Genomic DNA, 15063 nt, shown 5'->3' with positions numbered 1-15063 from the left:
AACTTAGAACTTAATTTGTACATTTCAAAGCTATAAAACTGAAGACAAAGAACCACAAAAGTTTATGTAAATCATTCAAGTTGCAAAGTTAAGCACAAGTCAGTGTTAGAAAAGGATCCTAATGTCCCCTCCTTTGTCATCGTTCATCCAAATTCCTGATGATCTTTCAACAGTCACATATATCCTTCATTGTAATCGCACCAAGGGGGACAGATTCCAGATAAGTTGATGGAAAGCATGTTTTGTTTTGATTTTAATAACTTGTTTTTATTGGTGCATTATAATTATACATGATAGTGGTATTCATTATGCCATGTTCCTATATGCATATAGTTTCATCATTCTTACCTCCTATATCCTCTCTTTCCCTCCCTTCCTCCCTCCCCATGATCTGCTTACTCTGCTTTACTGATTTTTCTTCTGTTATTATTAGTTATTATTTTAATGAGTATATTATATGTATGTATATGTGTATATATATATATATATATGGTATATTTGAACATGGACATAGCATAATTTGGTAGATTTCATTTCCTAGTACTTCCCTGTGCCCTCTGTTCTTACCTCCCTTCCTCTACTTGATTGATCTCATGAGACTGCTCTTTTTTCAAATGTTTTCCCCTGCCCCCGTCTCCACATATGAAAGAAAACCCTGGAACCTTGACTTTCTGGCTTTGGCTTATTTCACTCAGCATATGTTCTCCAGTTCTATCCGTTTACCACAAATGATACAATTTTATCCTTTATGGCTGAGTAAAACTCCATTGTGTATATATACCACATTTTCTTTATCCACTCATCTGTTCATAGGCCCCTAGGCTGGTTTCATATTTTAAAAACGTTTTTTTTGGCTTTAAAGAGATTATACTACTCTTAAAAAGCCTACAGAGGAGGATTGAGTGTGACAGAAAGAGGAGTGTCTCTATATACTGCACAGTTAACAACTTTTAGATGTACTAAAGGCAATAATAAGTAGAAAATTATTACATATTTCGCAGAAGGCTTGCTTTACTTCCCAACTAATGTGGTATAGAGTACTTCAGATAAAAAAATGGGTTGTATAGGTTGAGTTGTGTTCCCCCAAAAGATGCAGCCATCTTAACCCCCAATATCTGTGAATGGAAGCAGGATCTCTGCAGAGGTAATCAAGTTAAGATGAGGCCGTTAGGGTAGGTAATGTCAATAAGACTACTGTGCCACTATGAAGGAGCAATTTGGACACATAGGACACAGCAGAGGGAAGATGATGTGAAGTCATAGGTAAGATGCCATCTATAAGCTAAGGAGTGCCGGAAGCTACCAGAGTGGGGAGAATAGAACAGATCTGCCTTTGATGACTTTTGCAATCCTGGCCACACCTAGATTTCAGACTTATACCCTCCAGAACTGGGACAGAGTAAGTGTGTACTGTTTCAGCCACATAATTTGTGGTACTTTGTTATAGCAGTTCAGAAAACTAATGTGGTGAGGGATTAGGGACACAAAAATTCTGCAGTTTAATATCATACCTTACGACTCTTGACCAAGGTACTCCGCCTACATAAATCAGGTCCTTTTCTAGTCGATTGAGATCAGAAGATGGTCCTGGAGTTTCCCCTTGCTTGGTCTCCTTATCACTAGTGTCATATGCATCAATAACAGCTAGGAGTCCTAAAGGGAGATTAAAAAGAAGAGATAAAATAAAAATTGCTTTCTTCAGTAAAATAAAATGCAAACTTCGCTAAACAAATTGATTTACAAAGACATTCTTCTGAATTCTGCAAACCTGAACCAGCTTCTTGACTATTAAATGACAAGAGAAAATCCTCTTTATGAAGGTCAACAAATCTAGAATACACACTTTTAGATGATGGCAGTAGGTAGGTGGAAGAAAATAGAATTGGCTGGACTCTTAATTTCAATCCAGCATTTAATGTGAAATAAGGAAACCACAAACAGAATTATCTTATTCTTTCAACAATATGAGTCTCCTCTTGCTTAGCATTCCAAGGACAAGAATGGCTTTCAATTAGAGTGGCATTCAAGGATGTAGTCATGCCTCAGTGGGGTTAAGGTGATGGGCAGGAAAGTCACTCAAGTATACCCAGGAAACTAACATAGAATAAAGACTGCTGACTTTGGAAAGATGTTTATTCTTATGTGAGCCACCAGCATCAGGTAAGCGCATCCATGTATCTACCTTGCTTCCGGTTTCTCTGGAAGGCAATTTTGTACCAGCTTCCATTGTTATACCGTCTGTCTGTCATAAGAACAAGAGGTCCTGAACCCAGGTCAACTGCAACTTTAACTCTCCCCTGGACCAGCTCGATGGACAAGAAGTCTTTCTATAAGGAAGAGAACAGAATTCCTGAGAGCCATGTCTTTATCCCCAAACTTCCTTTCCCTTCAAGTTAGGTGTGGCGAACACCTTCTAAAGTCAAACCAGAAAGACTGGATCTCTCCCCATAGCTAGAAGTCTACTCTACAAAACTAAAAAATGCCCTTCATGGCTTCCTAGAACACTCCCCAAATATTAATGAACACTATTCACTGCTATCAAAATCCACAATTCAGTAAGAGATCTGGATTCTTTGTGTCTTTTTCATTTAAAAATGACAAATGGGCCAGTTCTAAAAATAAACCTTGAAGAATGAGAGACAAAGATGACTAACAATGAGATTGCAAAGAGCAACATGAAGTCCTATGGATGGAATTCAAAGAAGGCCACTGTGGTCACAATGAATGCAAGAAAGTATTTGGAACTAAAATTTAAGAATTATCTTTTAATTGCTGTCTACAATGACTGGAAAGTGTGTTTCTACTTGGTGTTATTCTGCATTTTCCAAAGGTTCTTCATGAGTTTGTATTAATATAATAAAAAAATGATATTAAATGGAAAAACTGTATGACATACATGTGTTTATATTATATCAGTTTGTTAGCAAATCCTCATCAAATAAATAATCTTGCAGCAATTTAAATATACATACAAAGAGGGCTCAGTGCCCCATAGACTCTTTATTACTATTATTAAGGCACACTGGGGATTTATTCCAGGAGGCGTTTTACCACTGACCCACATTCCCCAGCCTCTTTTATTTAATTATTTTTATTTCAAGACAGGGTCTCACTAAGTTTCTGAGACTGGCTTTGAACTTGGGATTCCCTTGCTTCTGCCTCCTGAGTCACTGGGATTACAGATATGCACCACCATTTCCAGCCGCCCTGTAAAATCTTACAGTGCCATTTGAAGCCAGGTAGAGAAGAAGACCATTAGGTGAGAAGGTACTAAAGAGCATGATAATCTGAGTCACAGTGGCCCGGAGCGTCTTCTCTACAACAGAGTATCCACTCCCGTCAAAATGGAAGGAAGAGTCTTCATTCTGGGGGCTGCAAAAGAGAAGAGATAAAATACTACCCATTTTCAGGAGGGGAAAGAGCACAACAGTTGGAGCTACTAAGTTTTTCTTCCTCCAAATCATTTTTTTGCAGAATCATGGTAGAGTTATTATTTCCATTATTTAATAACAAGTATAAACCACAATACAGGCAGAGCTCCGCAATCTAAAAAATCTGAAATCTAAAATGCTCCAAAATTTGAAAATTTGAGTACTGTCATACTTCCACAAATGGATAATTCCACACTGTGAAATGGTTTTACCCCCCCCCCCCGCCAAATTATTTAAAATGTTGTATAAAATGACCTTCAGGCTGTGTATAAGGTATGTATGAAACATAAATGAATTTCCTGTTTAGACTTGGGTCCCACCCCCACGATATCTCATTATAGATATGCAAATATTCCAAAATCTGAAAAAATTCTAAATCCAGAACACTTCTGGTCTCAAGCATTTCAAACAAAGGATGCTCAACCTGCATCTGAAAATATTCTCGCCATGAGATTATGCAAGACAAATGTCCAGGTGCTTCATAATGAAAAGAAAGTTAAGGTAGGCAGAGTTCACCACAGTAAAAAGAAATTTCTTCACAGGAGGATAATCCTACAAATATTTCTGCTTGTCATTTCCTTTAATGACCTTTTTTACTTCTGGTGCTTTCAGAATAGTTTTTATATAGGCTTTTATTACTCTCTGCTGGTTAAAACCAACATTAGGTAAACTGGATTGCAATGAAAAACAAATATGTGCCTGTGTCCTGGAAGGATCATTTTTGCAAAGCATCATTGACATCCTCAAAAATCTGCAGGATGAGTCTAAAGCCCTGGATCATATTGAGGTGGATGTGTGGATTTCTAGTTATACAATACGGCCCAGAGCGCTTCTTAGACCAGTGTGTTTTGTCCCCACTTCCACCCCCCCTGCCCAACATACCTCAAAAGGTTTATTTGACTCACTATTCAATTACAAAGTAATTAATTTGGGTGTATCATAATTATGTTTCTATCAAAAATGGTTTTTCTGGAATATAATGGGTCTTTAGAGTGGAACTTGGATGATGATGGTTTTTAGTTATGACTTTGGGCTTTACCCAGTTGAGAGTATATCAACAAGCCTCACCTCCACACCTCCAAGCAAGGTTGTATATATAGCCAGTGAAATTGTTTCCATCAATGAAAAAGCAAAACAAAACACCTCAAGGTTTTATGAGACCTCAGGTTTCACATTTATTGCTACCTGCAGTCGTGACTTTTCTAAAAATTTCCATCTTGCAATTTATTTTATACCTGAAACTATGGTTTAGTTCTTAAATATGCGGCTTTCTAGAAGCATGTTCCATTGCTCTACTTCTTGGCCAATTAGCTTCATGTGACTAAAGACACAAACCCTAGAACCAGACTACTGGGGATCAAATCCCAACCAGTCAAAGGCCCAGGACAGAGCTAACTGATCTGTATCAAAGTCAGCCATGCAAGCTACTATACTACTGTGATAGCCACTCTTAACTAATACACAGATTATTCATGTTAATTAAATACAAGGTTTATCCACATTTACTTCAATGAGAAATGTTAGAACCAGTGGTTAATTCTGTAGTAACCTTTAAGCATTTAAGAGTAGCTGGGTATGGTGGTATATGCCTATATAATCCCAGCTGTTTGGGAGGCTGAGGCAGGAGGATTACAAGTCTGAGGCTAGACTGGGCAACTTGGTGAGATCTTGTCTCAAAATAAAATTAAATTAAAATTGGGGCTTGGGATTTAGCTCAGTGGTAGACTACTTGAACAACATGTGCGAGGCCCCTGGGTTCAATTCACAGTACCACACACACACACACAAAAAGAATTTAAGAGACTATTTATAATTATAAACATGCTAACACTATGTAAGGAGGTATAGTAATATATTCAAAGAAGAACAAAGAAGCAATTCCAGATGTACTATTCTAAAAAGAACTTGGGGGTCAAGTAAGTTTGGGTAATGCTGCAATTCTGGCCTCTTCCTGGGACAGGGGTGTCCTGCATGTTAGCATCTTAATAATTAATGGCTCTGACAACTTCATAGCAAAGAAATATGTTTGATTTTTTAACTCAGAGTTTTCCAACCACTTATGATCAGTACACATTCTATAATGCTACTTAAAAAAAGGACTATCTATTCGTATCCTACCAAGAGAGTATTATCTACAAATATATATTTTGGAATCCTTGGTCAATAAAGCACAAGAACAGCCAGCTGATTTGTGAGTACCCAACAAAGCATGGTCATTAAATCCAGGGTTGATTGAGCCTGTGAGTCCACTTGGCCTTTACAGCTCAGCTGGGTGGCCAGCCCTGCATCAGAAAAACCCCTGAATTAACATCAGAAGGACAGCAGCATCCCCTGACCTCGCAAGCTCATCCTTCAAAGGCTGTGTGTAGCGGGGGATCTGGCAGGAGAGCAGGTGTCTCAAGAACAAACCCAGAGGCCACATAGAGAACTGACCTCCTCACCCTAACAAAAGAGAAGAGCCAGCATCATCATTAAGTTCACTCCAGGCTGCAGTCTAAGGTCACTGCTTTAAAAGTAACTGATGAAAACAGGGGATCACGTAACAGCTAACTCGGGGGAACGTGTTCAATATTAGAAATATCCCATCTCTGCTAAAACTCTCTAACAGTGAGGTTAATGATGTGGGGTCAGTGGAGGGGACATACTCTAAGGATTTCGGTGCTTTTCAGATTCGAATTATTAAATTGCTGGGAAAACTTCCTTGGTAGACACAGAGCTTAAGAAAAAAGTGATGGACCAGAGTCTGGACACACCTGTGCATTCCACTAAAGTCTTAGAGCATCATTACCACCTTATAAGTGTAGAGTGTTTTTTTAATCATATTTTGCAATTTCAAAGCCTTGATTTCTTCTAACATTCACTATTGAGAAAATACTCCTGACACATTTATCTAGAAAGGAATATACCACTGTAGGCAGACCAGTGAGGAACATCAGGGAGGGGTATCAAATGCAGAAAATATTTTCACATACACGATGTTGTGTATTCTGGGTGGTGGGTAAGATAAGCATGATTATTATTTTTCTTTTCTGGAATAAGAAAGGAAACCTCAGTGAAGTGAAGAGAAAATATTACCCAAAGTTTCCTAGAGAAATTTGATGAGAGACCTGGATAGTAACCTGTGAAAATTTAGATTCCAAACCCAATGTCCTTTTTAAGTCCTAAAGCTGCTGTAACCAAGATTCTGTGTATGTATAATACACACACACACACACACACACACACACACACACACACTTTCCCATAGTACTAGGAATTGAACCCAGGGCCTTGTGCACACTTGACAAATGCTCTACCACTGAGCTACATCCTGGCTCTGGTCAGAATTTTTAAAGCAAGCTAAGCCGGGTGGAGGGGTGGAGCAGCAAATAAAAGGTTTAAATTACAAAATACCGTGCTCTGAGCGAGGTGAGAAAGCAGACATGACAATGAGAAAATGAAAACCTAACCCCAAATTCAAGCTGCTTCTGACTGATCTTGTCATGACTCACTGTTAATTACAGCTATCTATCTGGACAGAGGCAGCCATTATGTGAGAGAAGATATTTCATGTGATCTATTTTTCTAATGTCAAAAGACAATCTATTTATTGTCTTGACTCTTAACATACTAGAACACAGGTTTTATATACTTTAGGGAATGCAATCATTTTTGTTACAAGGAAGCAGAGTTGAACTGGTGAGATTTAGTTATTAAATGCCTTCAATTACATCAGCTTACACAAAAAATATTAGCTGTTCTTTATTTCCAAATGCATTTTATTCCTAGAATTATAGTACTTGGTTAGCAATAGGAATGTACTTATCTATAAAAATCAACTGCATACACACAAAATTTTCTCTTCCTTGGAGGTATTTTTAGAATAAAAAAGGACAGTGATTTACCCAAGATTTAACTGTGTGTCTCTTTCTGTTTCAACAGAAAGTTATTTGAGAAGATATCTGAAACTTCTAGATTTTAAGATCTAGGCTCAAAACATACAAAAAATCAAAAAGAACACTTCTTTTTAAGTGTTTAAAATAACATGCTGCTATGAGCAAATGATCTACAACATATCCTTTGTAATAAGATGATCCATATCATAAACTCCATTCATGCTCGATGCATGTGTAAATTCTTTAAGCAGTTCTCAGATGTAATAATGTGTGCAATTGAGGGGACATATTATATTACCTCGAGAAGCAGCCATCGCATTCGCCCTCTCTTTCCACGTAGTTCCAGAGGCCAATGGATTTGCCATTCAGGAAGGCTTCTCCCATGCAGCCTTTAAAATGAGTCACCTTCACTGCAGAAGATTTCTAATGCAAACAAACACAACCCCCATATAGTTAGCACAGAACATTTGATGCTTCTCCCTGAAGTTCAAATTTAATAGGTGCAAATTCTGAGAGAATGGCATTCATAAAAATGGCCCGTGTGGCATCACTGGATTTCCCTTCAGTTGGGAAGTGGCATCCTAGAATGAATGATAACTGGACAGGATCTTAAAGATCACCCCCATTACTAGTGATGTCAGGAGGAAAAGAGAAGTCTGGAGGATAGGAGATGAAATAGCATCTGTAGATATTTGCTGAAAAACTTACAAAAAGGCTATTTTAAAATCAGGACCTACGTGACTGGGGTCCATGTTTCTCCAAAGAAGGAAATACCTGATCGATATTTTCATTAGAATAAAATACCTCATGGACACTCAATGCCTTACCCGGGATTGGGCAGAGGGCTGCCTTCCTTAAACCTATAAGTCTATGTAAACCTCTAGACAATAGCCACTCTTCGGTGTCCCTCTCTTGGGATCCCTCCTCTTTGGGAGCTCTACTTTCTTTCTATTACTCTAATAAATCTTGTTATTTTGCTATCACCAGTTTGTCTGTGAATTTTATTCTCCAAATTCCAGAGACAAAGAACCCAAATCCATGCTCCATGGTAGACTAGGGTTTGGAGAAAAGCTCCTTTTATCAAAGGCAAGGAAACTGAGATCCAAAGAATGTGGTTTGTAGTGAGGGTCCATCTGGAGCTGAGACCTGTCCTCCTATGCAGAGCACTAAGACCAACTAATAGGACTCTATTTGGTGAGAAGATACTAATTCAATCAAACAAAGATGATGTGCTCACCCAGGAAACACCAGTTAGTATTTGTCTCCTCTAGATTTAGACTAGAGATGAAGGAGTATTACAGAAATTAATACAGAACATTGGATTTCTTATTTCATCATTGGAAAAGAAGTCAAATAGCAAAATTGGTTTCTTCTTCATTGACACTAGTGATTAAGCATGATCCTTTACCCACAAAACTGGCCCAACTCTGCAGCTGAGCTGTCCTGAAGCAAAACAATAAAAGTAGAAAAATCTTCATCTGCTTGGGATATATTGAAAAATTTAAGCATAGTATTTTTTATACACAGGTGAAAGTGGCCAATCCACCCTGTTCAAACAAACTTTCAGAATGTTACCTTGATTTGTCCCCCAAGTCCTCCAACAAACATTAGTGTTGAATTGTTCACATCCAGCACATTAGCCATTCCAGGGGATTTACTTGTTTTCATTGGTGGCTTTTGAGTTGAGCTCATTTCCTTTACACTCAATGAACCAACGTTTCCAAACCTGAGGGTCACACAATTGCAAAAGGGACTTTCAGAATCTTTTATCATCACACAGGTATCCACATGTCTCTCGAACACAGCCCCCTGCTTCTCCCCAGACCCACAGCTAGTCTCCCTGTTTTCAGTCTTGCCCAGTCCACCTGCAATTTACTCCCCAAAATCTTGTAAAAAAGAGTTGTGTCATTGTGTTGCTTCCCAGTTTAAAGCAGTCACAGATGAGTTAAACCACATTTGCATACAATTCACTCCCCTTCAATATGGCACCATTTTTTTTTAAAATGAAGAAAAAAATTTCCAACAACAGAACATCAACAATAAACATAATGTTACAGAAAAGTGGAAAGAAAGATACAGCTAAAGCTGCTCAGAATTAGTTACTCTGGGAGGAGACTTTCAAATGAAGAAGTTTGCTTGTGTTTGAACTAAAAAAAATTTATTGGTGCCATATGGGACTCACTGTTAAATATCTATACATGCTCACAATGGAACAATATAATTTGGTTGCATCTGAATTTTAGGAAAATGTAATTCCAATGGCATCTTCATCCTCTGTTCTCTTCTACCCACATGCCACCACCAGATCCATGAAATTTCTTTCAGGGTATATTTTACTCCTCTCTACTGGAGAGGACTAAATGTTTTACTAGGTTAGCTGCCTTGGATTTAGAGTTTCTATCAGTTATAAAAATATTCTAAACTTCTAAAGTTTTTCTTCTTTCAATAGTTGTTTTTGGTAACAAAATTTATTTCATCTGTAATAAGAAAAAATTTTTTTGTAGTTAATCTAAGCCAAGTGTTCTTTAATTATCATCCGACTTTCCAGAAGTTTCAAAGTCTATTCATTACATGATGTTGCAAGCATGTGATTGATTACTTATAAGATACAGTTTAAATATAAGGGATGCTCTGAGGAACCCTCTCTCTACCTGGTTGCATGGATGCTGTACCACTGGTTGTCATCAATGGGAAAGTCTGGAAATTCCAGTCGTGTGGACCCAGAGCCCACGTCCCAGAGGAAGGCCACTTTCCCCCGCCGCATCTCCACTGCAAGGAAATCAGACTAGGGGGCAGGACACAAGGGGGATGAGTTTACAAACTGATAATTTGCATGACCACAAGAACACTTTAAAAAATGAATTCTTACAGCTTTTTCTCTACTCTTTAAAAAATAAAAACAAAATGGCTATCTATTTTAGCAGTGCTGGGGATGGAAAACAGGGCCTTGACATGCTAGGCAAGCAGCTCTACACTAGCTACATCAGCCCCAAGAGGCTATGGTCTTTTGTCAAGTTCCTTTCCATAGGCAATTACTTTTGTAGTTTATTTTATTTTATTCTTGGTCCTGGGTATTGAACCCAGGATACTTTACCACTGAGCTACATTCCCAGCTCCCCACTCCCCCCTCCCTCTTTTTTTAAAATTTGAGACAAACTCCTCCCCTAAGCTGCTCAGGCTGGCCCTGAACTTGTGATTTTCATGCCTGAGCCTCCCAGGTAGATGGGATCACAGGTGTATGCCACTGCACCCGGCTGCTGTTTCTAATCTAACACTACCATTTTAGCAAAGCTAAATGGGAAAATTAATGGCTTCATGAAAATCCTATTTTTCCATCAAAAAAGTATTGATGAGGGAAATTCAAAAATTCACAAATATCCAATGTTGCTCTCACTTACACTGGTGCTGCTACCAAGGTAGAAAAGCAGGTTGTCGGGTTCAGGCGTCTTAACATTCAGTGTCAAGGTATTATAGTTACTAGAAGAAATCTGAGGCTGGTAGGCCCGGATACAGTCTCTGTCAGCAGCCACAGCGACTTTAATCTGCAGTAGGAAGAGAAAAGTGTCCCCATTGATTAGTGACCCAGTGGCAGCTCTTCAGCAGGTCAAAAGTAATATTTCAATTTTCACTGTAAGTTTCCTCTCTTGGTGACATAGAAGGCTTTGGGTTTCATAAAGTGAGGAATCAGACTGTGATGAAAATTATTCTATTTGGTCAAATGATTAAACATGGGAAAGCCAGTTAAATGATTTTTTAAAAAAGAATTTAGCCTTTATTTTTTTTATTTATTTGCTTTTTATGTGGTGCTGAGGATTGAACCCAGTTCCTCACCCATGCTAGGCAAGTGCTCTACCACTGAGCTACAACCCTAGATTTTTTAACAGGATATTTTATATACGAAATTGTCTTGCTCAAATGAGACAGTAAGGTCCTTAAAGACAAGAACCTTATGACCTTGAATCTTTCCACTGACCCACAGAGGATATTTGATGACCATTTGTCAAATAAATGGAAGGGAAATATATTTCTTCACTCAGTAAATATTCATGGAGCAAGTGATGCACTTACCAATTAACAATTTCTCCAACTAACAATTATTCCTGGGTGTCTTAACCTTAAAGATCCTTAGTTTGTATTAATCATGGTGTTTGGAATCATCCCTTGGACTTAGATTCCCTTAGCAACTCTCACTAGAACAGGTGGAAGCCAGAGCTCATGTAAACCTGTGTCCCTTTTCCAACAGTGAAGACTCTGGATAGGAAACAGAGCCCAGAGCTCCTTCTCCTTGCCTGGAAGCTGCAACAGGATTAACATGAAAACCAGAGGTCATGTTCATCCTCTGTAAAGGCCCATGAGCACCGTTGCACATATTCTAGAAAATCTTATTATTTGCCTGAAACATCTCTTTAGAGGACAGCCAACACTGTGTGCCATGAATGGCTATCAAACATTTTATCAGCTTTGAACTTCTCCAGGTGTCAATATTTGAGGCCTTTAGTGATATGGATTTGTGTAGCACTTATGTGTACACAAACTTTTTTCTCAAGACTCCTGCAGGATGAGACCCACACTGCACATTCTCAAAAGCACTTGGGTTATTAAAATTAAATTGGCAAAATGAAGCAACAGCACCAAATGCAACCAGTGAAACTGAGAGTGATATCAACACCTTAGATGTAATGTCTTCTCCACCATCTAGCTTAATGGTTACGAAGCAAGGCTATAATCATAAATCTTCATAAAGATATGCAGGTTGCTAGCAATCTTTTGGAACATTCTGTAGCAAAGCAGAACTCAGAAGAAAAAGTCTACTTATTGGCTTTAAATATACTAAGACAAGGTTAGCAAGAAGCTGGGGTTATTGAGTTCCAAGTCTGCGAGTTCTAGGGAAGCTGGGGTGACTGAGAGCCAAGTCCACAGGAATTCTCTGGAACCTAGTGTTGCCAAGAGCCTGGGCTACAGGGGTGTGGGGCATTTCTGAGGGCCCCACTCAACTCACAGAAGCTGCTTGTCTCCGTGCCTGGTTGATCAGCAGTCTAATTTCTGATAAATTTCTGCTCAGGTTCTCCTGTAACGTCTTCAAAGGCTTCAGCCGATCAAATAAAAGGTTGGCTTGTGTTTCCATGTCTTTAACTTTTCTTCCAGCCAACAGGGCTAACAAATACAAGGAGGTGAAGGATGGCAAGAGAGTTGGGGAGGAGAAAAGAAGATAAATTATTCATTAGTCATTCACTAGATAAAACAGAATATCCTAATAATCCATCCTTGAAATTTGGAAAATATATGAAAAATACACTGGCCATAAGCACTCCCCAAGGCCCTTCTCTTTCTCTGCAAATGCTAATCCAGGTGGTAGCACATTTTTCTCTTTTAGGAATGCTGCTTATGAACAGGGAACCATTATACGTCAAGCCAGCAGACTTTCAAAACCAGAGGAAGACCCCTGGCGTACTGGTCACCGTGGAGTCTCGCAGAAGTTCATTCGTCTCTTGCAATGTGGTGTTCATCCTGGACAGGCCAGTTGAGGTGTTAAACAGCTTCTGGCTCAGACCCACGACATCCTTCAGTGTACTCAATGCACTCTGGTTGGCAGACATGGCTAGCTCTTTGGTTTTGGTTCCTTTGACTCTCACACCTAAAATGAAAGAATATTCAAGTATGCAGTCAGGTGAAGACACACTGAGAAAAGTGTAAAACTACCACAAATGTCATTATTACTCAGAAACATGTTATGGTAATTTTCTTGATTGTTAAACAAAACTACTTGTTTTTCATGGCAAATATTAAGACTCCCTATCATATGCTCTAGTGCATCCATGTAGGGACACATGATATAATTTGGGTAAAAATCCTCTGGAATATGACTTCAGTACACAATTGATCACAAAAACAATGAATGGCCCTGTTGTAGTTTCTTATTTAGTAGATAGAACTTCTCTATTTGTCCCCTTCTCTAGCATGTCCTTCTCATCTTTATTAAACATATTCTTTATCCACATCCTTCCATATTGCATAAGAAAATTCTTGAACTTAAGTCTGTGATCCAGGGCTAGAAAAAGTGGTATCTTCCCACAGCACAACATGACCTGGCTGCTTGAAATAACCACAGAATAGAGATAAAATGGCCACTAAAGGTAATGCAGGATCCAGCGATTCAAGAAAGATCTGTGAGGATTTTTATTTATTTATTTATTTATTATTTTTTTGGGTGCTGGGGATTGAACCCAGGGCCTTGTGCATGCACGGCAAACACTCTACCAACTGAGCTATATCCCCAGCCCTGTGAGGATTTTTAAAAAGGCACTATTATGCATTTTAAAAATGTTTAATTAATGTGGGGCAAAATAATTCTAGAAGAAACTTCATAAAAGTATATAACTATTCTGAAGATTGGTCTTATAACTTTTCTGTAAGTTTGAGTTACTTTCAGAGAAAAAGTTGAGTGTATATATTATTATCCTTGAAAAAAAAAATTGTAAGGGAAAAGGAAAAAGAAATGTCCAGAACAGATAATGTTTCACTGATTCAAGGTGAGAAGTTAAGACCAGCATACAGGGAGCTATAGAGGCAGAAGTGTCTAGTGAGAATTAAAAAGAATGCATATGCAGAATAAAAGAGAAGTTTGGGGGGACAGTAAGTAGCACACTGCAGCACTTTAAAAAATTATCCTCTTTAAAATTGTAATGAGTCCTGAATTTCCAAACCATCAATATTAACATGATCAATGGACCTATTTCTGAATGTTGATTGCCCAGGAAGGAAGATTACCAGGCAAGAATTCTTTCATTCTCCCCATTTATAATGAATCTGGCATCCCCTCCCAATGTCAGGGAAAAACATACGCTATTTTCTTTACTTGTTGATCTCCTAGCATGACCCTTCTTTAACCTAAGCATGTGTCAAACACACTTTCAAAGTAAGCAATTAACGTGGTAGTATAGTCTCTACAGTTATAGTATAAAGATTCTAAGAATATAATTCTAGTATTTGAGTGCAGGTATTCTGAGATTATTTTAAAAACACCAGTGGATCTTCTTTTCCAATTAATATTCATTTGCAAATATAAATTTCATCCATCTCAGTCTCATTTTTATGCTTGGGCTCCTAATCAGACTTGGGGCAGGACTTCCTCATGCCTCTGTGTAATGCTTTTACAGGAAAATATTAATTAAAACAAGGAACTCCTCTCTACTTACCTTCAGGAATTGCTCTAAGTATCAACAGTGATGCATTGGTCTGTCTAGTAATTTCATCTGTGTTCTCTTGAAATCCATTTGCCCTGTGTCTCAATTTACTCAGCTTCAAAGTAATACCTATTTAAAAGAGGAAGAGTGCTCCTTTTTAGGTTAGACTTCTAAGAAGCTGCCCAGGAAATAGCTTTATCATTTCCAATCCATCTATAGAATCAATAGGTTTCTAAATACACCCCAATAGTGAATGTTTTCCCAGCATTATAGAAATTAAGAGTGTGTTTTTAGCTGGCTTGATCAATTTTCTTCTTTCCTTGAAGTCTTTCTCACCAATATTTTTTCTTTCATTTCTTGCTCCATGGTGAGCTCAAGGGTGAAGAAATGTTCACATCACTGTCTCCATCACCCACTAACTTCCTTTCTGCTCCTGAATCTTGGCCACTTTTCTTTCTCTAGGTTGTCAGATCCCCCTGGGGCTCCTCCCTGGGAACTTCCTTCACATTCCCCCACCAGCTTCCCCACCAGTTCTCTGCTCCTTTCTGTTCCCCCCTGACCCCGAAGCGGGGC

The 15063-nt window shown here is 38.5% G+C and overlaps 1 protein-coding gene across 1 annotated transcript in view; it reads right to left on the bottom strand.

Annotated features, from left to right (window-relative positions):
- The window catches only part of LAMA1 (laminin subunit alpha 1), a gene marked incomplete at its 3' end in the record, with an annotated part of 152632 nt that overhangs the window by 16735 nt on the left and 120834 nt on the right, over positions 1-15063 (bottom strand). The window contains exons 42-51 of the mRNA XM_081263467.1: positions 14503-14619; positions 12759-12941; positions 12306-12460; positions 10705-10848; positions 9958-10091; positions 8882-9032; positions 7605-7729; positions 3222-3372; positions 2183-2327; positions 1512-1653 (exon numbers count right to left, since the gene is read on the bottom strand). Of these exons, the coding sequence (XP_081119593.1) occupies positions 1512-1653; positions 2183-2327; positions 3222-3372; positions 7605-7729; positions 8882-9032; positions 9958-10091; positions 10705-10848; positions 12306-12460; positions 12759-12941; positions 14503-14619 (1447 nt within the window). The remainder of the gene's footprint in view (positions 1-1511; positions 1654-2182; positions 2328-3221; positions 3373-7604; positions 7730-8881; positions 9033-9957; positions 10092-10704; positions 10849-12305; positions 12461-12758; positions 12942-14502; positions 14620-15063) is intronic.

The sequence above is a fragment of the Spermophilus citellus genome (genome assembly GCF_964194105.1).
Source record: "Spermophilus citellus genome assembly, chromosome: 12".
Classification (NCBI taxonomy): domain Eukaryota; kingdom Metazoa; phylum Chordata; class Mammalia; order Rodentia; family Sciuridae; genus Spermophilus; species Spermophilus citellus.
Note: the sequence above shows the minus strand (reverse complement) of the source record. Positions and strands in the feature narration are given on the sequence as shown.